This window comes from Oculina patagonica, chromosome 13 (assembly GCF_052425735.1).
Source record: "Oculina patagonica isolate OP01 chromosome 13, crgOcupat, whole genome shotgun sequence".
Lineage (NCBI taxonomy): Eukaryota > Metazoa > Cnidaria > Anthozoa > Scleractinia > Oculinidae > Oculina > Oculina patagonica.
In genome coordinates, this window is record NC_135770.1 from 21,737,493 (window position 1) to 21,764,255 (window position 26,763).

Sequence of the window (26,763 nt, forward strand, 5' to 3'; positions counted from 1 at the left end):
AATCACGTAACGGCCATATTTGCACTCGGCTGAAAGCAGCAAGATGGCAGGATTCGATACTGCATGGATAGAAAAATTGGGAATTTTTAAACTTCCTACATTTATTTTTTGTTTACTTTTTTACAATCTCTCGAGAATTGAAAAAAGTTACCTATCAAAAAAGAAGAGGCCAAACCAATTTACCTGTTCTCAAGTGCTTCGATCTTCTTATCCTTCAGTTTTACCACATGCTCAAGCTTTTTCCTTTCCCCATTTGATTCCTCCAACCTGAATAAAGACGAAAAGCACAACTGTTCATGTGTCCTTAAAATAAATCTCCACTTGAAAGCATTTCACCTAACCTGAGCAATACTTTGTCACCCGTCTTTGTGTATGCTATTAACATTTTTATTAAGGAAGACCAATTTCGATCATATTGCTGCAAAAGGTTTGCTTTTATTTTATTTTTCTAACATTTATTTGCATTGTATCTTCTCACTTGCCTTTACAATGGTTAGGCAAAGGTACTGCACCGAAGTCCACAAGTATAGCTGCCTATTTTTTTCAACCTTGGAAGTCAAAATATCGATTCTCCTTACTGCTTTCCATATATCATTTATCGCACTAGTTGGGAAAAATTTGTTTGAATAATATAAGGTAGTTTATAAGAGCTTTGTCAATCAGTTTTTGTATTCTCCTTAATCACATGCATGTGGAGATTTTATATGTAGATAACTGTTTCCGGGTCAAACAAACCTGCTTTCCAGTTCCTGTAACAGTTTGTCTTTTTCATCAAAGCTTTTGTTCAGCGTTTCAATTTTCTCTTCTCTTTCCTTTACAACTTGTTTGATTTTCTCTCTCTCGTCCAGCGATTCAGTGAGTTCTTCAATTCTGAAAAATATATAAAAACGGTAAGAAGTCGGTTACCAGCAAACATGAAATTTGCAAACTTCGAAAAACCTTTACAGCTATCCCGAACGAACACGGATAACGTCTGTTATCATGCAGAAATAATGCCTACTCGCGCCTCGCCTCGTAGACTTGACATAAAAAGACACTTCTCGCAGTCTACTATAGAACAACACTTCATTTTACCTTCTTTCCAGATTTCTATTCTCCTTTTCCTTCTCTTTAAGGTTCTTGTTAAGAGTCTCTGAGCTCTCATCCAGGGACAGCATTAATTCCTCCACTCTAGAGAAGACAACCAGGCAGACACAACTCAATATTTAGAAAATTCTCTTTGGTTTTTCCAATGACTTTACATCAAAGTTCATTTAGTCTTCACTCTTGGGCGCTTCGTTTGCTTCGTTCGTTACGTCCATTCCGTTTGTCCCGTTTGTTCCGTTCGTTCGGTTCGTTACCTTTGTTTCGTTTGTTCCATCCGCTTCGTTCGTTTCGTAATCATTGCGTTTCTTTCGTGTGTTTCGTTGGTTACGTTGGTTCCGTCTGCTTCCTTCCTACGTTTGTTTAATTAGATGCGTTCGCTTCGTTCGCTATAATTGCCTCGTTCGTTCCGTTCGCTTCGTCTGTTCGTTTCATCTTGTTCGTTTCGTTCATTTGGTGCACTAGCTTCGTCAAGTCTTTTTGTTATTTCATCAAGTTCCTTTACTCGTTGAAAGGCTTAAAGATTTCATTTAAGAAACATGGCTGTCATGTATGAGTGCCGTACAAGTCCAACGCCTTGACAGAAAATTTATTCACAAACCTTTTCTGAAGAGACTGCACTTTTTGTTCTTTGAATTTCAACTCCTCAGATAGTCTTTCATTCTCGTCGGTGACTTTTTCAAGTCTGGTGACAGATGAAGAAGGAAAACATACTTCTAAGTATTATTATACACTTTGATCTTTTTCATTTTTTCAATCGCTTTTTCTCGCCATCAATAGGTGTCTTTGAATTAATGGAGTAGATAAGAAATCTGGGCCAAGTCTCATCTTGCAGTCGCTTGTGGGACCGTTATCCAACAAAAAGATGAGAAGCCATTTTGTCGCCAGTAACGATCCCACAAGCGACTGCGAGATGAGACTCGCCCCAGATTACTTCTCCTTTCTAAAGTGGCGAATGAACGTGCACATAAGAACAGTATATGATATATAAAAGAGTTCAGCATTCTCACCCGTTCTTTAGTTCGTATAATTCCTTTTCTTTTTTCCTCAGATTCTCGTCTGTCCTGTTTTTCTGCTTGACTGTTTCTTCCACCCTGTGCAATTTCGAAAAACAATAACAAAATCATAAGTTGGTAAAACAAAAACTTCGTCAGGCAGCAAAATTGCGCCCCTGACAAAAGATGGAGGAGGGCTAAGTGTGATCTGCCATAAGCCGTAGGATCAGGGTAAAGTTTTATTAACATCAATTTAGGACATGCACAGAACAGCTGATTTAGAAGTTTGGAAATTCTGTAAAATCGAAGTAAAATTTAGTAAAATTTATGTACAATCAAGTGAAAGATTTAGATTTGTACAAACCTGTTTTCAAGATCGTTGATTTCATCATCTTTTCTTCTAATGTGCTCCTCCGACTTTCTGTTCTGAGACAAGAAATCTTCAATTCTAAAAAAGAAAGATCACAAAAGAACATCAACACACTCTATTTATGGGCAGCAAAACATGAGTAGCACAATACAAGCAGATGTAAACAAACGATCAAGACAAGCCTACTTGTTCTCCAGCTCAGAGTTATTTTTCCTTTGTTTTTTCAAGGCTTCTTCCGTCTCACTCTGTTCCTCGGCTGCTTCGGAAAGTCTGCAGATAGACATAATGGACCAAATGTGTTATATCGTTATAAAGTGGTTTTCCAGTACAGAACAGTCTTACTTTGGTTTTGCGTTTATAGCAATGTAATTGGCGAATAAATCTGGTCCAGCGTGCTCAACCAATCAAAACGGAGATGGTTTCTTTCGTAGCCAACCAAATGCTGTCTCGAGTGTGTTTTCGCGCGCTTTTCACCGTTTCCCAGTTTGTTGTGACTTGTGTAATTAAGGGGGGTCCTTCTTGACTACAGATCTAGAGCAGCTGCTAAGGAATTACCCAAGATGGTTTTTAGTGGCAAGCTATCGCGCGAGGAAACGCGAAGCGCGAGGGCCGCGAGATAAATTTTGCCTTCGCGCGTCCCGTCTTCTCCTGCCAAATAATTTTTCGCGGGTTCGAAGACTCCACTGTTCCTGCGCATGCATGAGAAAATTGAGACACAACTCTACTGCATGTCAGAGCTACCCTGATGTAGAAGGTTGTTAGCAGAAATAGTGAAACAATGGACCAGAGAACGACACACTAAATTTCTGAACTATGGAGTAAAAAAAACGTCTTGTCTGTGTGGACATTTCACCAATTTACCTTTTCTCAAGGCTTTGAAGCCGTCTCTCTTTAGCTTCGTTGCTCTCTTTTAACTCCGCAATAGTCTCGTCTTTATCCTTGATCTTTTGAGTTATCTTCGCTACAATATCGTCTTTATCCTTAACCAAATCCTGCAACACAGAAATCTCCTTCTTTTTATCTCGGACATCCAAGTTCAAGTCGGCAAGTTTCTCCTCCTTCAACTGTGTTAACTTTGTCAACTCCGTAATCCTTTCATCTTTATTTTCAGACTGTTTTGCGAGGTTTGTTATTTCTTGTTCATTTTCTTTTACTCGTTGATACAGTTCCATCATGTTTGTTTCTCTTTCCTCTGCTAAACGGCTTAGTTCTGTTATCTTTTCCTGTTTCTCCTCGACTTCGTGGTTTAACTGTGTAATTTTGGCTTCCTTTTCCTTCAACTCTTCACCCACACCCATAAGATCGCGGACTTTTTCCTCTGAGAGTTGGAAATTACTGAAAAAGACAAATTAGGCCGTTGATAAGCCTGAACGCACGGCTGAAAAACATAGTTTTCTCTAAAGACTCAAGCCTGCGAAATGCAAATAAAACAATTTACGTGTTAAAGAGGGCGGACTTCTCTTTTTTGTTTTTATGCATTTTTCCTGCTAAATTCATTTGGAGCTTGAGATTCACTTGAATTGGAAAAAGGTCCAAAGTTTGAAATTAATCAAGTTAAAAAATGGAAAGTGGGCAAAAGAAAATAATTTATAAATCATTATTGATAGCTAGAAATAAAACTCTCATTATGAATTATAGCTAAAGCGGGCCTAGATCTGAGGTTCAAACTCGAGACAAAACTGATGAGAGCAGTGTGCCAAACAACTACCCCATCCTCCTCTCCAGAGAAAATATGAAATAAAAGGTTTCTTTTGTTTCGTGTTGTCGAAAACTCCGAATTGAGTGATGCGTATCCAAAACAAACGTCCAGCCAAAATCGGATTTGAGAACCAAAGGCCAAAAAAACAAGGGGACAGCGCGCTCGTCCCTTCATTATTAATCGTTGCGTGGAAAAAGGTTAATGTACCCTTTGCTCAATAGACAGTACTGTTTTCTAATACGGACTTGATGTGATCAATGAACTTACAGTAAACTTTGTTCTTCAACCTGCGCCATTTCTATATCTTTCTCTCTCAGTTCCCCTGACATGTTCAGCACATTGTCCACAGAAGTCCTCAACTCTTCATTCTGCCTTTTGACGACGGAGCGCAGAGCGTTCAAATCGTTCTCTTGCTGTAGCCCTCTTGCTTTCAATTTGGCAAGTTCCTGATAAAAATATATGGATGTAAATCACAATGCAACAAATGGCATTACATGAGATCCGAATGGGAGTGACTATTCTGCACTCAGTTCATGTAGTAAGACTTCTTATTTTTGCATAATCGATATAATCATTAACTTTTTTTACGTTAAAGAAAATTAAAAAGTGAAAGAGGACGAACCGGTCGCGGAACCAAGCGGGACAACACTAAGCCACCAACGACCAGCTGCCAAGAGCTCCAACCCAAAAAGGCTAACCGCAAGCACCAAAGCAAAGTACGCAACCAGAGAGATAGGCAACCGAAAGCAAGGCCCGAAGCCGTAGACACACAGGAGGCTGCACACCGCCCGACCCAGAACGAGTGCAGAATATTCAGTCCCGTGAACGAATAGTCAACAAGACGCTTACGAGATCCTAGTAAACAAAGGCGAGTAGTCTAACTGTTTTAGCAGACACAGCATAAAGGACGAGAAATTCTGCATTCGGCCCATCAAGCTGGAGCTTATCCCAGATTCCGTAGCCTGAAGCAACTTTAGAAGTATTTTCTACTCTTCTCCTGGATGGGATGTTAGTCAATCGCTGGGTTACCCCCAGCATTAAATACTGCCGATACCCATTTATGGGATGAGACAACACAACGCAGTGCCCCGGCCAGAGCTCAAACGCTGACCGCTCGATCCGAAGTCTAACGCATTCACCATTAAGCCGCCGCGCCCCCTAGCATAAAGGATAGAACTCCAAAATCAACAATTTTAGGCATCCTTAGGCTTTTCTGCGCACTGTGTGTCAAGCACATAGGCCAATTGACGATTGAATCCTTAAACAGTTACTAAAGGTTGTGTTTGATTTCCTAACTGAAACCCTTGCAGGCATATTGCAGCCAGTTGTTACCTCATTGAGACTGAACACAGTTGTTTTTCCCTCCAAGCTCGCCTTCTGTAGCTGTTCATTTTCAGCTTCCAGTTCAATAATCCTTTGACCAGACTGCTTCAGCTCATCAATTGTCTTTCGTAGCTGCTGATTTTCCCTCTGCATTCGAAGCACTTCAATTGAACTAGAAAAGAAAGAAACACCCTGTTCCTTAACTCGTTCATAGCCAGCAGTGACAAATTCCTATTAAACTATCTCAACATTTTTATAACATTTAATGTCTGAGAATGTACGACCTGATTATCTTAAATGTACAAGTCTTCTTGACTTCTCGTAGCCACTGAAAAAGATATAGATTGACCGTAACTGTAACAAAATGAATTGATAGTATAATTATATTACAAAGTTCCTACCTGGACTCGCTATATTCGCTTGCAAACGTTGTGGAGCCTGAAAGAAAGAAAGGAAAGCTGTTAGCGTCACAAAGCGTTAAATCTTCGGCTTTAATACTGATTTCAGCTGTACGTAAATGTTTCCTGAATTGCACAATTTTATACACTTTTATACCTATACCTAACCGTGATCTTTGGTACTCATCCGCGGCATATCAGGCGAGGTTGGTTGAGCCATGGTTCGTATTTTGGCGAGATGTAGTTTAAGTTAAATTGAGCCAAAATACCCATGGCGAAACCAAACGAGCCTGATATACCCCCGAGGTGTACCAAAAAGGTACTGTATTTAGCGTACCCAAATTACAACCAAAAATCCGGCGATACCTGGTTAGTAGCTCGAAATCGCAGGAAATCAGGACAGCAGACAAGGCTTCTGATTGACTTATTGCCAATTTGGGCACAGTATGCCACCGAAGTGTACCAAAAAGGTACGATTAGATATAAAAATCTTATCACATGTATCTAGCTGGTTATACAATAAAGCAAGGTATCATAAAAAGAGTAAACAAGAAGAATAAAATAAATTTACAACCGAACCTGGAGACTTGTTCCCTCGTAAGGAATCCATTTCTGATGTTAAAGCAGCAGCCTCAGCCATACTGCAGATGCAAAAAAAAAAAAACATGCGAACTTAGAAATGACTTTCTTATCATTTTTTTCCACAACACACGTTTCAATTTTTCTACTTGTTGATTATTTTTTTTCTGTTACTCTCATCACCAGCGTGTTACTCAACAAAATTACGCGCAACATTTCAGGCGCAACAACCCAGAATTATGTACACAATTACATAACCAAACAACAACGACAGCCAGATCATCTAGCCAAGACTGAATAGCCAGGCTGTACGTTTATCTGTCCATTCGGTCGTCCGTATGTCTGTACCTGCCCGTCCCCAGCGCCGCGCGCGGGGGAAATGCAGTAATCCCGCACCACCGCTCGCGCCGCGCCGCCCCCACCCGCCGCGCCCCCCCCACGGCGGAAAACGGCCGGAAAAGCCTGTGGAGGAGGCGTGTCTGTACCTCCGTACGTCTGTAGGTGCGTCCATCCATCAGTCAGTAGTCAGTCAGTCAGTCAGTCAGTAACTTTATTTGAGTACCAAATCCTCTAGCATTTGAATTTGCATGTGCTTAGTCAAACGTACAAAAACGTTAAAGCCAAAAAACCTCGTGCTTGGATTTGAGATTAGGTCCGTTCGCAAGAAGGCAGGAATGGTTGGTGTTGTGCTACCCCGGATTGCGGATGATGTCGCAAATAGAGAACATACATAGAAATTTAATGTGCACAATGTTGCAGAATTAAAAATACTATTCCGCGTCAGAAATTCAGCAAGCAATGTTGATTGCAACAGTTTTCGAAGGTGGACAGACTCGCGGTTCAAGTCCAATGAACAGTTTTTGTATTGTGAGCAAAATTGAGCGCAATTTCACACTATGTGTCTGAGCCTTAATAGCAGCTTTTCCTAAACGATACGAGAAACTTGTTCCCAAATCGAATGTCTGTTCACTTCCCTTCCTTTTTATTTCAAACATCTGAGAAAGAGACCTTGACTAAGAACTATATTCTCCTAAATACAGTGAAGTAAAATGTATGGGAGACAGTAAAGAGGTTTTGAATTCTGACCTGTTCTGCTTGTCAACGATCAACTGAGCATTTTCCTCCATAATTTCTTTGAGCTTTAATTGGTCAAACTGTCTTTCCTGAAAAGCACAAAAATAATATTTTTCAATTAAAATTTACGTATATATAAACAATATGGAAATAAGTGAATACTCTCTTTTTTATAAGGACATCTAATTCTTGAGCTGAGGCTGAAATGAGACTAAATGTTCTCTTTTTATGAATTTATGAGCTGTATCACAGATAAGGAGAAATCTTGTTTTATTTTATCTTATTTCTCTTACAAAAGAGTACTGTATTTTGAGATCAATGCAAAATAAATATAGAAAATAAATGTTCTTAGTTACATGTAAGTTTAAGCTTGGGTTTTAACATGCTTTAAAAAATTGGGTCCGATCTTAGAATCAACATTCTTATAAACAAAACTTTAAGGACATTTAAAGCACGCATTTAAATTGGGCAATAGTTATGATAAGGGTTTTGGGATAAAATGCTGGATTTATAAGTAAGTATGGAAAGCATGTTTGCAACACTGTATGGAAAGGAGCTCCCTTAACTACTAGGGACTTCATTTTTTCACCTCTGCTAGATGATGAATGTGGGTCTTCAGCTTTTTATTCTCTTCCTCCAAGATTTCTGAAAGGTACAGGTACAAAAGAAAGAAGCTCAGAAGGGAACGCGAGATTCAGTACCATGTTACAATCGGCAGTTTATTCTTGTACATAAACTCACCAATTCTTTCTTCTTTAGAATTAAGTCCTGTTAGTTGTTCTTCCAATACAAGTTTTGTTTCATATAACAGTTCATTCTGTTCTTTCAGTTCCTGAAAAGAAAAGAAAACAGCACAGTACTTAGAATACAGTATCATTTTCGTATATCATCGTACAAAGCTTTTATCGGAAACGTTAGAGATTATTTGATTACTGTTATGTTATTGAATTAAATTCGATATTTTGCTCAGTTAACTTGTGACTGTGTACTGATAATATCGTTATATCAGGGAAGATTTTACGTTCAGTCCGCTAAATTCTCATCGTTATATCGGGAATATCGTTATATCCAAGATCGTTATATCAGAGTTCTGTGCCGTTCATTTTACTGCAACTTTTGCCGGGACATAATATTTATCGTTATATCGGGAATATCATTACATCGAGGATCGTTATATCGGGGTTCCACTGTATAACTAACCCCTTTATAACCGGCGAAGTCCCCTGTATAACCAACAATATTCTTCAGCTCAATTAAACTTACTGTTTCAGCAAAATGTACGGAACTTCGGAACTTCATTATACCAGGCATAACTAATCGATGATCAATGACATCAATTGGTAATCAATGAGTAATCGATGGGTAATCAGTTGATTAGTCATTGATTATTGGCGATGATCAATGAGTAATCGATGAGTAATCCAAGCCCAAAAATTTTGTGGCCTATCGATTACTCATCGATGACATCGATTACTCATTGATGTAATTGATTACCTATTGATGTTATTGATTACTCATCGATGACCCATCGATTACTCATCAACTATCATACTGCACACAAAAGACACATTCCTTGCTTTCTTGAACCATTTTTTGTGATTTTGTTTCTCTATGTTAGTCATATTTTGCTTTATAACTGGCATTCTTGTTGACGAAATTACGCCCTCACAAAAGGTCAAATAACCTTCCGGCATATCAAGACGTGAAGGGCTAAGCACAAATACAGATGATATTTCAATATTTCACTTTACCCAAATCTTTATTTAATAACAAAACAATTGAACAGGAAAACCAACCAGTCTGGAAATGAAACTAACAAGTACGAAGACAAGAATCGACTACGTGGTTATAGATTTTGGTCGGTGGATGTTTGTCAGCAAAGTAAAACTGCTTCGGCTTAGGAAGACAGCCATCATAAGCACTTACATTACGCACCGGAACAGCTGCAAGCACTTTTACTTTCTGTACTTTTTTCACGTGTTACCATGATATTGTTAGATTGTTATAGCGTGTTATACTTTACAAGTTCCGGTTTTCAACCACGAGACTATATTATCGATGAGTAATCAATGCAATCAATGACTAATCGATGACCAAAAATTTTGTGGCCTATCGATTAGTCATCGATTACTCATTGATCATCGGCAATAATCAATGACTAATCAACTGATTACCCATCGATTACTTATTGATTACTCATTGATTTCATTGATGTCATTGATGTCATCGATTAGTTATGCCTGGATTATACTGACAATGTATAACAATAACATGCGCAATTTGCCTTGCTAAAATAATGTTGCACGTTGCAGGGACAAAACTCCCAGTTTGCTTTTTGCCAAAAAAAAACATGTCAGTGTTATGTAACTGGGCTTTAAATGACTTGAGCCAGCCATGCTCAAGTTGGACTACTTCTGCACCCAAAGTGCAATGTGCTAACGATTACACTACTGTCCCTCTACTTTCTAGCAATATAAGATACCATGTCAGTAATTGACTTTACAACTATTAAATTGACCTACATGTATAACGAAACTATACGTGCACACAATTATAATAACTATATTACGAGTCTTAAATACAAAGAATCTCCAATCTTCCAACTCACCTCTGCTCTCTTTTTGTAGTAATCCAAATCACGGAGTTTTTCTTTAAATCTGTGATTGTCAGCCTCAAGTCTATCAACTTTATCCGTCTAGAAAAATAACAGTAAACATTTATATCACAGGATTAAAGATTATCAATTCACCTGCAAGAACACTTCTCTAATGTGCATTTTCTAGGGTACAGTAGAGCTCAAGTCTGCCTTATGACCACCAAGTTAACACAACCACTTTCTTTTAACCCAGACGGAAATAACAACCCTCATTAATTTCGGACTTGAAGCCTTTTCTTAACGTTACTTCTAGAGGGTTATTTTCTCCTTTAATAAAGCCAAGCTTTAAAAATGTGACAAGATTTTGGTAGCCCATTGGTAGTCAGATTTTATGTGGTAACACTGTACGGTATTGTACATTGTATAATAGTATATTTTCAGAGGTGATTATAAGAATTGAAGCATTCTGATTGGTCGAGAAGCTCGGCTTATGAGGCTATAATCACCCCGCGCGAGGTGATTATAGCTTTGAAGGCTTGGTTACTTAGCCACGCCACCTTTGATATCCAGGGAAGTAAACATGACCGCTTTTGCTGAATGAAAATTTCTTTGATTTGAAAGAAACCAGTCCAAGTCCTGGATATTTTAAACATTGGGAATTTTTCAAATTAACTACCAAGACTTTTGGACCGAAAATATTTTCAAGATATGATTCTCAATGCATTAGAAATGATCGTAAACACGGCGGTTTTGGCGATCGATGAGAAACTCAGTCAGATCGATTGAGCAAACATTATTTAGTTCTCTTCTCACCAGAGCTACTCAATTTTAGAGGATTTGCACATTCGCTTAGAAGTCATCCACAATCATACAAAGGTAACGGACATCTATCTTTCTGGCATTGTGTTTGTTTTGTTCCGTTTTATTGCTTTAACTAAATAAATTCTGATTGCAATCGATGATTTAAACTGGTTTACACCGTATACAAGCGAACACTTGTGTTGGCTGTTTTCTTGTTTGCTATCGTTATTTTTTTAAGTTCTTGATGATCACCTCTAAAAATTATACTAAAACAATTATTTGCCTCAGGCTCAGTGATTATTGTTGAATAATCACTTCGCCTTCGGCGAATAATTGTTAAATGGTACAAAATAACGTAGACTTGATACATGTATATCATACCTTTGACTTCAAGGCATCAATCTCATCTCTGTACGCTTTAACCCAACGAGCATCTTGAGACAAATGCTTGTTCTAAACAAGAGCAAAACAACAACAAATTATTTCTTGATGGTTTCTTCATAGGCTTTCTTGTCACTTCTTTGTAAATTCTTTCTATTTATTTTTAATAAAATTAATGATCATTAATAGTATATTTAATAATCATTATCGTGGTACCAGTGATTAAAAATAACAGAAAAGATTTATCTCCTATTAACCTCCTGTCTCAGTGTTTCCAGACTCTTTTTGGTGGCAAGCAGTTCATCTCTTAGTTCTGAGAGGGCAACATTCTTTTCCTCTCTAAATAACACAAAATAAATCAAACAAGTTACACTCCGTAAGACACATACAAATGATGTGGACAGTTTTGTGCTCTCACAAGGTCTTTGCATGCAAAAACTTTGACATAAAAAAATATATTTTACATTGATGTTTAACGGTCTGTACTGCAAAATTCGGACCAATCAATATGTTCCTTTTCGTAGGCTAATGTAACTTCGTGTATGGTCAACTCTCTCTAAAACTGACACAGTCAGGGTCATTGGCTCTAACTGTCCATCTCAGAGAGGTGTCCGTCTTATAGGGAGTTTAGTTACAGTAAAATGACTGAAAATCGGCAGGGACAGGACCAACACCAGGTGTCCTTTTTAAAGAGGTGTCCGTCTTATAGAGATGTCCGTTAAGAGAGAGTTGACTGTATCAACACCTATTAAGTGTCTAACTTACATTTCTTCTGTCAGAAGTCGAATTTTTTCCTTGTTAGCATGCTCAGATGGCATTACTTTATTGTGGCTGACAGCTGGACTGGGCGGAGGTGAAAATGCACGACGATTCTTGTTCTTAAAACGGAAAAACAAACAAGTGATAATTATTAAGATAAATTGACACAAGTACATGTTTGCATTTCAATGTCATGAAAGTTTGCATTGTTTTAAACAAAAATCAAATCAAATTAACAACTTTAAAAAAAATCAGTGTTAAAAATATATATATTTAGTTAAATTCATGCAAAAAGGGGCATGTCAAATACTATTCACAACATCTCACCTCACTGTCACGAAGCAATGCATCTCTTTCATAGGACAGATGAGACATCATCTATTGTAAAACAAACGTTACATTAGTCATTCGACATGTATTATATGTACACAATTGTTCAATGAACATTATTCTAAAGCAGAACCAGCCGGGATCCAAGATACACTGACAGAGTGTAGAAACAAAATCGGGCTCTTCATTAGAGGCTACAAAACAATGTCTATGTTGGGGGAGGTGTGGTGGTTTAATGGGTTATAGTGAGCAGGACTCTGCATAAAGTTGTGCTGTGTTTTTTGGAAAGACACCTTACCCTTGAAGTGCCCTGGCGGGGTTAGCCCTGGAGGGGGAGGGGAAGGGGATAAAAAAGTAATCCTTGTTGTTTCATGCTACTGGAACTGGAAATAAATGGTTACAATGCCAGCTTATCGGCCACTAGGCTCAAATGCAGATTTTACTATACAAATATCTGTAAGTACGTACGTGGTGATCATTCACTGCAAGCTTACACTGTATCTACAGATGAAGAAAGCTAAATCATATTGTTGAATCCTAAGCATTAGTGCAAGCTTGCAGTACAAGAGTCCATGGATACATTCTACACATACATTTTACAAAAATTCATTTGTCAATTTGACGCATGACACTTACACCAACACAATTGTCTCTATCTTCAGCAAGCTGGGTCATGTGATAAAACATATTTTCTGCAAAAAGCAAAAGCTGGCTGCAAAAAGAAGAGAAACACAATAATTTCACCACAGACCCACCATAAATGAGTATGTGTACTTGAGGCCAGGTTTAGTTAAAGTAGATATTTTTGATTCAACAATGATCCTAACATTTAAAATTGGAGAAAATACACCACTTCTGCTGACACTTTTCAACAAAACAAAATGTCATGATGAGGGATTTCAAATTAAGCTGGATCAAAGTGGCAAACGAAAATTGCTTCCAGAAACTGGGAGGTTCACAACATCGGAGGTAAAATTACAGAGAAGTACTATCCAAGGGAAACCAAAACTGGCTTGAGAAGTCGGGTGTTTTGAGTAGCCTGTGTACAGCCATCCCGCTCCCTTCAAAAAAATCAGGAATTTTTTAGGGGAGCGGGACAGCTGTACACAGGATAGTTTTGAGAAACCGAGGGTTGGAGAAACCAGGATTCTACTGAATTTTAGCTTTCTTCAAAACCTGGTTGACGATGTGGCACTATCAGTCAGCAATTTAGAAGATGAACTACACACAGTTTCAGTAGGGTTAATGTGATGTGCATCGTTCTACGTTCAGTACAATATTGATTTGCAAAGTCCTCCTAAAGCTGCATCAAGCCACAATACTCACTCTACAGGGTATTCCGCCAGGTCTTGAGCTCGAAAGGCAAGTACATTGTCTGGGTTGTCTGTAATCTAAGAAAAGACAAAAAAAAAAAACAGTTCCACTAAGCATAAGTAACAAAAAGTGGACCAACTGAATGGACTTTGCATGATTGAAAAGGTTACCTGGCATTCCACTAAAAATGCAGTCATTCCCAAGTATCTTTGTCATATTGGAAAAGGGCCTGTAAAGGACAGTCGATCTGTATCTTGCCATGACTAGCTATTTAGCAGAGGTGCTTTTAGCCAGTTTCAGAAGCCTGAAATGACTCCCTGGTAGTTAGAGAACTGAGCCTCTCCTATTAGTATGATATCAAATTGATCCACCACAGATGATCCAAACAATTCACTGGACAGATACATATTTAGAGTGGAAAGCTGTGCACTGTGCTTGCTCAAGGGAGCAAAGCCCAGGGTTCAGACCCCATCCCTAAATAACCTTCTATACAGATGCTTTTTGTACCTAGTCCCTATGTAAAAGGGTTTGATTGTGCATGGATTTCTTATAAATTATTTTACCATATTGGACCAACAGAAGTGGTTAGTGAAAAGATTAAGTGGAAGAATAAAAACAAATAAAATTTATTTACCTGTTGAATGTACTCCACCAATGATTTTTGAACTTCAAGGTCCATCCCTTTTATTCTTTCAATAAAATGCTCCTTATTATCACTCTGAAAAAAATATATAGTTACCATAAAGTTCCGTGTATAAGCCGCACCTTTTTCCACTAAATTCAAGTCAAAAATTGGGGGTGCGGCTTATCTACGGAAACATCTCAGGTTGGAGTTCTCAAAGGCCTAATTAATATTCATAAAAAACTTCTCAAGACGTCATTGAATAAACATATAACAACCTGAAAACTTTGTTGTTGTTCACTACCTTTTAGTTCCTCTGCAAAGCTGTTTGCAGTAAAGCGTGCCAGTCACTTTGAATCATGTCTTTCCGCCGCGTGCGAGAAGGCACCGAGATAAACGCAAATACTCACAAGGCAAATGGCCGACCGCTTCGGTTTTTTATTGACCTTCACAGCAAATACATCTGCTGGATTAACAAATTCTTATTCTGCATGAAGTTTTTATCCTGTTGCGGGTAGCAGTTTCCAAGAATCTTGAAATAAAAACGTGGTTTCTTCCGAAGAAAATGCCGCCATGTTTGTTTTTAATGCCCAGACTCCTCTCTACAATTCAGAGCTTGGCTACTAAGCATTTATCATTCGCGAACGATTCGAACGAATTACAAGTGTTTTAGGAAAGTTTAGAAGTGATAATCTCGAAAAAATGATATCAAGAGAGCATCCAAGTTTAAGATATTGTGAACTCAAACTAAAAAGGAGGTATGACAAGTGAAATTTAGCTTTCGTGAGACTTAATTTTATATTAAACATTGCAACAACCACCGCGTCAGGCCATCAGTGTATCGAAACCGTGCTTGTTTGCCCTTGATTGTTTACCAACAGAACTTCACTTGAACTTCAAACTTTATGGTCTGTATATTTTTTTTTCCAAAATTTGAGCTTCCAAATCGGGGGTGCGGCTTATACACGGAACTTTACGGTACATAAATTAATATAATTATTAGATATCACTGAGGGCAAGGTTGGTGAATGGTGAAGGCGATTTGGACATACACAGTAGTGAGAACATTGGTGTCAATTTAGATATTTAAAGGCCCCTAGAAGGTGCCATGACAACTCTTGCAGCAGTCATTTTAGGTTTTAGCACCTAAGCGGTACCAATTCACGAATTTTACCCTAAAAAAGGTACGAACAAACCCCCCACCCCACCCCTGACATTAATCAAGGATTTCCCGCCCCCCCACTCCCCAGCACCAAAACTTAGTTTTCACCCATGTGTAATACAACATACTGTCTAATACAATGTGTACAATTTATTAACACTATTTCACATGTCTTGAGAAATGTTAATTTCATGAATTAACTTTCTGATATGCCTAACCTGGACTGCACAGCCCAACATTAACAAAAGGATTTTGTTCAGTTCTTCTGCTGCCTCATCTGCAGAGAAAAAAGGAAACCATCATTAAATTGATTATTTATTAATAATTTGAAAAATACTGTAAAATTATTATGATATCAGACTGTCTTTAGTGCAGACTTAACTCACCACTTTGCGGTTCTCTAGCTATCGTAACAACATCTGGACTTCTCAACAAAACAAGCTGTTGCAGTTTCTCCTGAAAGTAAACAAGGAATAAGTTAAATTATTATTTTTCATAAACATTGGTACAGTTGAACCTCTCTAATTTGGACACCAAAGGATTTAGTTTCACTGTCCGTATAAGAGAGGGTTCGTATTAAAAAGGTTTTTTTAAAGATAATGAATGTCAGAATTTTGTCGGGACATCGGAAAGTTTCTGTAATAGAAAGAGGTCCGTATTAAAGAAGTGTCCATACAAGGTGTTCGACCATTATTAAATTTTCCAAGTATTAGAATATTTAATTTTCTTGGTACATGTGTATGTTGTAGCTAGCCAGGTCAAATTGATTTTAGGTTAAATTTGTTTCCAACCTAAGCTACTCTGTTTCAACCTGAAGAAAACAATTTTACAATTTATTAATAAATTTATATATTTGTTTGAAGTGAATGGCAAGCAGGCAACTGCTAATTTCCAACCCTAAATACATGACTGTGAAAAATATCCCATTCTACAATATTAAGGATTTAATGTTAAAGAGTAGAATAATGGCATAATTCACCCATTGGCAAACACAACTTTTACTTATTTTATATTGTTAATATGCAGAGTTTGTGTGAACAAATACATGTACATATTAAGCAAATGAACATTGGGAATAATGGAGAAATGATTGGTTCAGGAGTTTTGAAAAGTGGCAAGGGAGTTTTTTATAGTTGGAATAATTAAAACAATACACACAGAAATTTTTGATAGGCATATTGCAATAAATAGCTTGGATTGTATTATTATTATTAATTTGTCTTTAACGCCCCCTCCCCCTCCCCCTATTAGTTAACTTAGTAATTATTTTAGAACAGTAGGGTTTAAGGAAAACAGTATTTTTTTAATTATTTTCACATCCCACAGTTCACACATAGACATATTGGTTAAAAACTAAGTGTACATGACTGTATACATTGACTTGCTCAGCATGTCATGGAACATGCAAAGAGTCGATACAAATTATCATAAAATGATAATATTTGAAAGCAATAACTAATACAAGTCATTAAGGAAATATCACATTTCTGCTAAACAGCAAATGATGTTCCAGGCCTATAGGTGCAGGTTAACACCAAAGAACTCAATTCTAATGACAAAACTTCTTTTAAGAGCATCAAATAATTTCCAATAAGGGAAAAATAATGCTCAACAGATTCTAGAGCTTTTATTTCCCACAGGAAAGATATTTATAGAAATGACTCAAGGGCGTAATGCACAATTAAGTATAATTTACAGCCTGAATAGGGCCACTGACGAACGTCTTTGTATGAGAACAATGGTGTTGTTTATTGATGCATTGCAATGTTCAGTGAACTACAACAAATAACCACTAGATGGATAAAAACAAAAAATAATTGTCCACAATCATTGTTAGTTACTGAAGTGGTTTAAGAGATAATAAATTCAGTAAGATCTCTGTGGTTTCTCTTGTTCAAAAATTCAGTAAGTGAGTAATCTTTAGTTAAACTGTTGTTAAAACCATTACTGACATACAAAATACAAATTAATGTATTATTAAATTGTTTTGACAATAGTTTGAGGTGCCCACAGTGTCTAATGAATGAATTATTTGTTTTCAACTGAAATACAATTGAAACAAACTCAATATGTTTGACACTTTAGAGGCTTCTATTCCTGGATATGTGCCCAGAACTTTCAGCAGGATGTGAACTTCACTAACAAGTACTGCATGTGGTTAATTAAAATAATAGTTCCTCCGGTATATATATCAGCAGAAAGTCAGAATATTTATTATATATATGTACATTAAAAGATATTTTAGGCAGGCCATCACTAACTGGTTATATTAATATGTGAATAATCATGGTTTTGGTATATAATTAACAAATAACTAAGTAAAACTTTTTATAAATTTAAGTCTGAGGCGACAATTTAAATAAAAGGTGAGAAGCCTGCTGAGATGTTTTGGTTAAAGTGCAAAACAACCAAGAGAATATACTCCTTCAGATACATTTGTTAATTACCAACTCTGAGGTGAATATGAATTTTACCCTTGGTACAGTTTGGTGTTTTCCTTTTTTTGTTTTAAAATTTGCTAATACCTGGAAGGGCTTACATGTATAAGTGAAATAAAAAAATCATTTCAATATGAGCTAACATGAAACAACTTTATGACTCCTCTGCAGAGGGATGTGTTGTAAGCAAGCCACTTTAATTTTAAACATTTTGAACTGCACTGTACTTATAACCTTTAGTTAGTTATTAGAACCTATTTCTACTTGAAGTGCAGTGTTCTGAGGTTATAAGGGAATATAAAAAAAAATGAGGTGGAGGCTTATATATCCATCCTCAGAGACCCAGGGGAAGGAAGCAGGGGCGAGGGAAAAGTCTTTACGCAGAAAAAAAATTGGTGTAGAAAAGTCAAGAATGCTATTTTTTCCAGTACAGACTTTCCCTTCCCCCAAATAACTGCCTCTGGGTCTCCAAGGATGGCTTATATCCTGAAGGGCTTATAACCAGTAAGAGTAACATTTTTGTTAGCTGAAGATGGGTAAATAACAATAAGGGCTTAAAAGTGTGGAGGCAGGAAAGGGGAGAGGGGGCTTATGACCAGCATTTTATGGTATGATAATGATCCCACAGCTAACTGCATTGAGGTAAACTTGTAGTATTTAAATTTTCTTTCTGATATCTTGTATATTGTACATGTAAATAAGTTTAGTTAGTATTCATATTTGTCTGAGTGTTATTTTTGTTAACTTATACACGACCACATCAGCTGTAAAATTTATTGTGTCCAAATAAATGATATTATTATTATTATTATTATTAATTTTTGCATGTTACATTGCTATGAATGTTATAAATAAACCACAAAACTGTACAAGACTATAATTATACAATATTCTTCCAAGAACAGTCATGCATGATTAACTTATGTCTGTTGTCCAGATGATGCCATAAAAAAAAATAGCAAACTACTGAAATAATGCATTTAAATTAAGACATAATCTTTGTTTCCACAAAACAATACAGGCATAGAATTGGCGTTGAGTGACAACAAAATAAAGAACAAAATTTTAGTGGTTGTTAGTTCCTAACGAGAACAAGTTTTTTTAACCAATAGAGTAGAACTTTGTGCAAATTTATTTACACTAAGAAAGCACCTTGCAAAAAATTAAATTTATTCAGAAAAAGAGACTGCTTGAATAAATTGTAAACGCAAAAAGAGCAATTTTTTCGACATTATTAACTTACATTTATTCAGTTTGTATTTAAAATATTATTTTATTTTTATTATTATTTCTAACATAACCACGTCCACTAAAATATAATACATATAATTCTTACATGTGTTTTATAAAATAATTCAATGTGCCTCTTATGTGTGTTTTTCATTAACTGATCACCTTATTAGCATTTCTGTCAACAGCTGTCAAAATCTATCTGAAAGAGTTGCAATATCCAATAAATGAACTCAAAACGACAGCTTCTTTGAATGTTGAAGAACAATATCACTTGTTGACACACTGCCATGAAATAAATCTGCATATCGCCTACTCATACTTCTGATTTTAATTTTTCCGAGATAACACATACTCCACATATAATTTTTAACTTGACCATTCACAAATAGAATAAAATCCCAAGTTAATTTCAACCATCTATGCATGCCAGATTTTAATTTTTGTCTGTTAATTATTTGCAATATTATCCTTGTTTACGTTTACAAAACATGACTAATGTTAAATTTAGTTTTCATTTTTTGCAGTGGACGCGTTTAACATTTTGTGGTAAGCATCAATTTACCGTCCCGCGATTTGGAAGTCAAGAAACTGACCGGATCAATAACAAATCGACGGGACGGCTCGTGAATTATGTCACATAATGTACAATGTCTACGATCTGTCATTACCGCACGACAATAAAAATATATATCATATTTTCATAGCTTATCAAAAGTAGAAGAGCTTAAACTAAAGCATATGAGCAAGAGACCATTGGTGTTTGGTTTATTACGGTGCAGCATACAGCGAAACAAGCGAACGTTTGCGCTGAAATAGACTCGAAATCAGCATAAGAATATCTCATAATTCGCGAACAAAAGCAATAAACATTCGTGACAAACGAACAGAAAACAAGGCAATCAGATCTCATTTTGTCCTCACGACATTAGAACACAACACAGGTTGATCTTGATAATTCCACGCTATTTTGGACGCGGGTTTAGAATTATCGCTATGGCTCGCGGAAAACTTTTCATGATCAACGATCGGGCTGCAGTTTGCACGTCGATTCGAAATCCATCTCGCCGACCGCAAACTTCAAAATATACCAATGAAAAATAATATTGAAAGTTTCGGCTTAAAACCCAAAACCTTACCTATGTGTCTACGCTCTTGACCTTTCACTGAAACATGTGAAACATGTAAGAAATATAAATACACTTGGTTTTATGGAGCGATGAGGGCAGTGCCGACAGAAAACACACGAAAGTTTAAAATAAAACAACTGCGCACAATTATAAAACGACCGAAGATTTGTTTTAAGACAAATATAAGCATAAGTTTATGCATTAGGAAAGGCTTTTACGCACAATACAACGCCGCTTGCATGTTCTTTTTATTTCTTCCCAGTACTAAATAAAGTTTTATTATTTTTTGCGTACCTGGTAATATCTTTTCAAGTGTTTGACAAGCGTGTCCAAATTCTGCATCCGCAAATTCACATCTCCGTAAACATTTTGATGGATACGCGTCAACGTAAAGTAAGTTGGATCGCTGAGAGCAAGAAAATAAAATAATAACGGAATTATTAGCACCCTAACGAACACAAAATACCTAAGTTTAAACTGAAGAGAATTTAATAACCATACTTGCGAGAAAACTCTGAGAAATTTGCCTCCCGTTGCGCTCTTCAAACTAAAACGTGAATGACTCACTCACAGACAATCGAAGAGAAACTTCGATGAATTGTACTCACATGTCCATCATAATTTCGTTGAGAAAAACGCCATCAGCCAAGTCAGTGATCGACTCTATCAGTGCACTTCCCTTGAAAGTATTATTAGCCTAACGTAATGAGAAATATTGTTAGACATAACATAGTTTCTCGATCGTACGATCCAAGTTCATCATTGCCCAAAGTGACCTGTACTTTATCAACACTGTTTGCAAACAGCGATCATCGCACGAACACAACGATTCTAAAGAAAAGAAAAGATTTTCTTACCCAAACAACAAGCGGACTTTGGAGAAATCCTTCTGCAGTCGCCATGCTTTTACACGATTCACAAATTCACGGCAAACTATTCTCAAAGAAGTACAGTAACGGTACGGTGTTCGCCAAAACCACCGGTCGGATCGTTTTCAAAGCATTGAAGCTCACACAAGTAAAGCGATCAAAATATCACCTTGCGGATCGAAAAATGTACCATTCGTGAATGTGTATCTAGTCGTAGACCCATATGAAACGCTTCAGTCACTTAGAAATACACGCCGGACGTATAATCATCAGGAATTTTTGCTTTCTTTTCACAAAACGACTAATTTTATGTTAGCGCGCCAGCGACTAAATACGACAAACTACTCCCCTCTAGGGTGGTGTTACCACATTCATTGTTCTAGAATTTTAATTCAAAAAAACCTTCAGCCGTAATGGCTACATATTTTCCACAGCCAGGAAATATTTTAACAGGTTTTATTTCCATTCGTTAATTGCCGCACTTTTTCGGTAAGTAACCATTTCTTATTTATCAAACAAAGCTGTGTTCGTTCCCCGAGGGAGCCCCGCTTGGGCTAATTTTGAGCTGATTGTGCGCAACGGCGTTTTGCGTTACAGTTTGCGTTTGATTGACAGCGGTAACCAATGGGTATTCAAATATTATTATCATGTACAAGTAAATTTCTCGCTGCAAACAAAAACAGTATTGGAGTCTTATTTGTTTCCGAATCGTCACGGTCACAATTGTTTGCCCAATATAGGAATTAAAAAGGCCGTCGCATTCCGAAGTGGTGAAGTAATTATCTATTCTTCCTAAATTGATACGCGCCCTTACGCATACGCCCGTCGCGACATTTACATTTATTTTTTAACGTCAATTTATTATTATGTTTTCTACTGCTTGTATCACATATGTTCGGGAAAATAAATCCAGCTCTATTATTTTATAATTTCGGTCATTAAGATGACAGTTTAACTAACCGAATAGGAAAATAATTGGAATGGCATGGATTACCGGACAAGAAATGTGGAATGGATAAATGAAACATGACAAATCAACTGCATGTTTATAAAATCAAATTCCACGTATCTAAGTTCATATACTATTCAGATTCGCATCCCTTACGATCAAGTATTTATAAAAAAGACTCTAAAATGTGTTTAGTGTTTATGATGCACATCAAGTTCTTTGACTCAACTTTTGAGTGACGTTAAAAGCAATTCATAAACTTCGCACAAACAGATCTTTGAGGTTTTGCAAAGGAGGTCTTTGCGTCCTTATACTGCTTCAATCGTAAGTAGCTGTCAAAGCGGTTTTCCCAAAACTATTTTTTTTAGCTTTTCAAAGCGTGGTAGGATCATCATGATTGTGACAAATGCAGACTTCAAGATCACCTGTTCATACAGAATGTACCAGCCCCAGCTATATACATAACTACAGTCGAAGCTCTCGTAAGCGGACACCCTCGGGACGCGAGAAAAGTGTCCGTAACTGGAGCTGGCCGCTTACGAGAATGGTTCTTGTAAGCGGCCACTAGAGGTGTAGGAGATAGATGGCCGCTTACGGGAGCTTGCCCAGCTAACATTAACCGGACGGACGTGGATGACGACAAAACAAGCACTGAAATATGGTACTGTAATTACTGTAAAATCATTGTCACGTACGGCAATGTGAAGATACAGAGGTTGTTAGTAGAATTTTTCCTTTGCCGGGTGTCCGCTTACGGGAGCAAAAAACAAAGAAAAAGTCTAAATCGTAATCTCTGCAAGTGTCCGCGGCCGCTTACGGGAATGTCCGCATACGAGAATGTAAAAATACAGAGTTTGTATGGGAGTTAAAACAGGATTTCAAACAAGGTGGCCGTAAGTAGAGCTGTCCGCTTACGAGAGTGTCCGTTAGGAGAGCTCCGACTGTACTTCAAATAGAAAAAGCATGTAGCTATTAGCTGGAGTATCAACTTAAAGAATAATCAAACCGTGTAAGGATGCATGAACCTGTTTTTATTTTTATCGCGGTTTCAAATATTCCGGAAAGGATATTAGTCAGTAGAGTGCAAGGCCTTTCCTCTATACTTGAGAACACTTCTGAAAAAGGAAGTGCATGTCACGGCCTGAAAAGAATACGCAACAAGAAACAGAAAATCGCGAGAAAATGGGCTAGAACATAAATGTTTAGCTCACCACACGGAGTATTTGTAATGCATATACGGTGACAACTGACAAGAATTCCATTTCCGGACTTCTGCTCCAACGATTTTTCTAAAACTTGCCTATGGTGTGTATTAGGTGAATATAAGCTGATTCCAGAAATTTAGCAAAAATATATCGGCAAAATTTTGTACTGGAAGCGATTTTGTCCAAAAAGTGGGGTCCAGTTAAACGCCAGTAACATTGAAAATATTTTTCACCAGTGAAATCAAATTTTAAAAATCATATTATTACTGAATGATAGGCGAAAGTTTTCCCAAAGTTTCATAGCCATCGCGTCAAAGCTGAAAAAGTTATAACGCAAAGTTTGACATCGACGAGTGCGCCTGGAATAACTACGGAGCCACCTTAAACTCACCGGAAATGACTGCTGTTTTAATGTCTGCTCATTATTTTAAATCGTCTTTACAGCGCCCAATTTCAATGCAGGGTTGAGTGTTCAAGTATTAATTTGTTGTTTCACCTTTGAAAAATATGCTAAGCCTGATTTTTGATGCAGACGCAAGTATAAGCACAAGCATATAATTAGGGCGAAAGTTCACGGGGCTATACAAACACTGTAAAACGCAAGCTAGGTACAAGCGCTAAGCACAGGGGTAAAAAAAATAATTCTTGTGCTTTCACTTTTGTTTCTCATTGTTTGTACTTGTATGTACTCTATAAAGGTACGTGATGTTACAAGGGGCAATCTTTAATCACGATTTTTAACGTTGAAAATCAATGTTGTGTAAACATGCATTGCGCGCTAAACGTAACATTTTGTTGCGGCGCGGCAACATGTTTCAGGTTTAATTTTTGTACTGCTGTAAAAAAAATTGCAACATTCTTTTGTACGAATTTTTAATGTTGCGTCAAAAATCATCTCGTGTAAAACACCATTGCCATATCCGGAATTGTTGAGTGTGTTTGATAAAAGTTGCTTCCTGTAACAAACATGAATTATCTCGCGTATTGCTTGCGTTTAGGTTTGTGCTTCTGGAAAAAAAAAACAGGTATTTATAAACTCGTGGAAGACTTGTTTATTTTAACTTATTATTTTTCTTCGTCCTTCTGTGACAAACGGTTAAAACTACAAGAAGCGTGAATGGTATATAAAATTTTTTCGTGGGAGTTCTTTCTCAAAATCAGTCACGGTATCCACAATGCGACAGAGCCGATTAGCTCTAATCCAGGATTTGTGGATTTTGGAATCTCTTATTTCCTGATGAAAAAGCATAATACATCTTTTTACTGTTTATTTCATTCAATTTTGATGCTGCAATTAAAGATTGATTAAGGGGAAGGCATTAATATTAGCATTAAAGCATCCACAGAAATTAAGATGGATTTTGGTAAGGTTTGGAAAAAAATTAAATTAACACGTGAAACTCAATCCTTCATGAGTCTGAATTAGTATTGGTTATCGCCAGTGGGGAGGGGGTGGGGGGAGGTAATCGTAGGCTGATCGATGGGAATGCGATTTACACTTCGAGTCCGGATATTTGAAAATTCTCTCAAAATTGCAGGAACCTTAAGGTGCTGAACAAAAAGGCAATGGTAGTCGCCGAAATTTCTGCCGATTGCTCCAAGAAAGCACCAGATCCCTTTTCGGCCGTTGGGCACACAGGTGCAAGATTTCTTCTGTATAGGAGTGATCGATCATGTACAACTTGTGTCAATTTAGCTACTGATATTCCTTTATATCATACAATGAAACAGATTGCACCATTCCTCGTTTTACCTGATAATTCATGAATGGACTTTTAAAATGAACCGGAAATATTATGTTGTGTCTTCCGAAAGCCAATATGAATCAGCCCTTTGTTTTAACCAGTGGAGAAGCCTTCAAGCTACTGGCTCCACTCTTTAGACGGAACATAAATTCTGCGGTTAGTCAGAGTCAATTATCGATCCATTAAGACAGGATGCCGGATTTATTACGTTCTTTAAACTCAAGTAAACCTCTGCAAACCTCAAACTATTAGTTTGTTAGGCAGAAGAGAAACTGAAAAGCTATTGGTTAAAATTGGGACTGTCTTGAAACAGTGTGCAAAGTTCTTCGCGAATACATTTTCAGTTGACGTGGCTGTCATCAGGACCATTGGTCACCATTCACACTCCACGTGGAAGGACAAAGGCGACTCTTGAACTCTGTGAACAATTTTTCAACTGGTAAATAGTGCAACTTTCTAAGACGTTGATGCCAAGAGAACAGACACCCCGGTATTTGAGGAAGTTCTCCTTTTCATACAGTGATCTATATTTTACGATTTCAATTGAGAGAGTCCACGCGGCCATTACGTATGTGATTCGGTTAGATGTCAATCACGTTATTAATATACCAGCGACAAATTACATTACACTCGTCTGATATTACAAATTACATTACACTCGTCTGATATTACAAATTACATTACACTCGTCTGAACTCTGAAGCGGCATTTTTGACGCCCGGTGTATATAATCTGTCTGCGAATGTACAGTAAAACGGATCACAAGATTACGAGATAAGTACGGCGGATTACTATTATATTCAGTTAACTATTACTGGTGTTTCGAAACAGAAGAGAACTGTACTTCTATGGCATCATAAGAGAATGGGGAATATTCTTCTCTCACCGTGTTTTATTTTCAACCTAAGCCTGCCTTAATTTCAGATGTCTTCTCTGGGTCGCTTACACCCCCAAAAGAGGTAGCCTTTCTCGGAGGCTCGTATCTCAACCTTTCGCGTTTACTTTAAAAAAACTCCTTCAAAATTTTTCAAGTTCTTTTTTTATCCATTTATATTCATCTGTTTTCTTTTGTTTCTGAAAAATGGAGTAATCGTGTTAGTATTTTTAGTTTTAAATATTGAATTCTGAACCCAAGGGTGTTTTACCAATTGAACTCTGTGCTATGGTAATATTTCATGTATTCCTTTTGTTCCAATTCCATACCATTATTGAGTATTATAATACATCAAAAAATTTTCGCGCTCGATTGGTTTTAACACGTCACGTGATCCATCCAAAACTGGGAAATATCAGGTGATTTTCGATTCCCCAAGAGATATTTCCCAGTTTTCCCCACACTTGTGCGAAGTCGTCATTTGACTATGACCAGAATCTTGCTATTCCATTTTTCCTTTATTACTGAAAGGTTGGGTTCTACAAACCAGTTGCTAAGCCGGGTGGTAGCTAATCTATTGACCGCTCAGACTGGTAGGCCGAGACCTAAAAATTTTTCAGCCTACTCGTATTTTTAAATTGTACAATAGAAAAGAATTCAAGCTGATGCACTTTCAAGATGAAATAGAAAGCAAGTTTTACATATTAAAATAAAACAGCGATATAAGCAGGAACGTTTCGCTGTCTTTGTGACATGAAGACAGCGAAACGTTTTTCCTTGCTTATATCGCTAGTTTTTATTTAAAAAAAATTAAACTAAAACACCTTTAATTCGAAG

General features: G+C 37.1%; 1 protein-coding gene across 2 annotated transcripts in view; it reads right to left on the reverse strand.

Annotated features, from left to right (window-relative positions):
* The window catches only part of LOC144636228 (uncharacterized), a 46,530-nt gene extending 25,065 nt beyond the window's left edge, over nt 1-21,465 (reverse strand). For both annotated transcript variants that reach the window (XM_078495385.1, XM_078495384.1), the window contains exons 1-28: nt 21,142-21,465; nt 20,893-20,981; nt 20,579-20,690; nt 15,873-15,942; nt 15,705-15,763; nt 14,337-14,420; nt 13,715-13,779; nt 13,025-13,100; nt 12,386-12,436; nt 12,065-12,177; nt 11,557-11,638; nt 11,300-11,371; nt 10,130-10,216; nt 8,263-8,353; nt 8,111-8,166; nt 7,534-7,610; nt 6,448-6,509; nt 5,872-5,908; nt 5,480-5,642; nt 4,415-4,593; nt 3,310-3,783; nt 2,635-2,718; nt 2,443-2,526; nt 2,094-2,177; nt 1,685-1,768; nt 1,075-1,170; nt 736-870; nt 184-267 (exon numbers count right to left, since the gene is read on the reverse strand). In XM_078495385.1, coding sequence (XP_078351511.1) covers nt 184-267; nt 736-870; nt 1,075-1,170; nt 1,685-1,768; nt 2,094-2,177; nt 2,443-2,526; nt 2,635-2,718; nt 3,310-3,783; nt 4,415-4,593; nt 5,480-5,642; nt 5,872-5,908; nt 6,448-6,509; nt 7,534-7,610; nt 8,111-8,166; nt 8,263-8,353; nt 10,130-10,216; nt 11,300-11,371; nt 11,557-11,638; nt 12,065-12,177; nt 12,386-12,436; nt 13,025-13,100; nt 13,715-13,779; nt 14,337-14,420; nt 15,705-15,763; nt 15,873-15,942; nt 20,579-20,690; nt 20,893-20,981; nt 21,142-21,186 — 2,795 coding nt within the window. In that variant the 5' untranslated portion in view covers nt 21,187-21,465. The remainder of the gene's footprint in view (nt 1-183; nt 268-735; nt 871-1,074; nt 1,171-1,684; nt 1,769-2,093; nt 2,178-2,442; nt 2,527-2,634; nt 2,719-3,309; nt 3,784-4,414; nt 4,594-5,479; nt 5,643-5,871; nt 5,909-6,447; nt 6,510-7,533; nt 7,611-8,110; nt 8,167-8,262; nt 8,354-10,129; nt 10,217-11,299; nt 11,372-11,556; nt 11,639-12,064; nt 12,178-12,385; nt 12,437-13,024; nt 13,101-13,714; nt 13,780-14,336; nt 14,421-15,704; nt 15,764-15,872; nt 15,943-20,578; nt 20,691-20,892; nt 20,982-21,141) is intronic.
* Nucleotides 21,466-26,763: the final 5,298 nt, after the last annotated feature.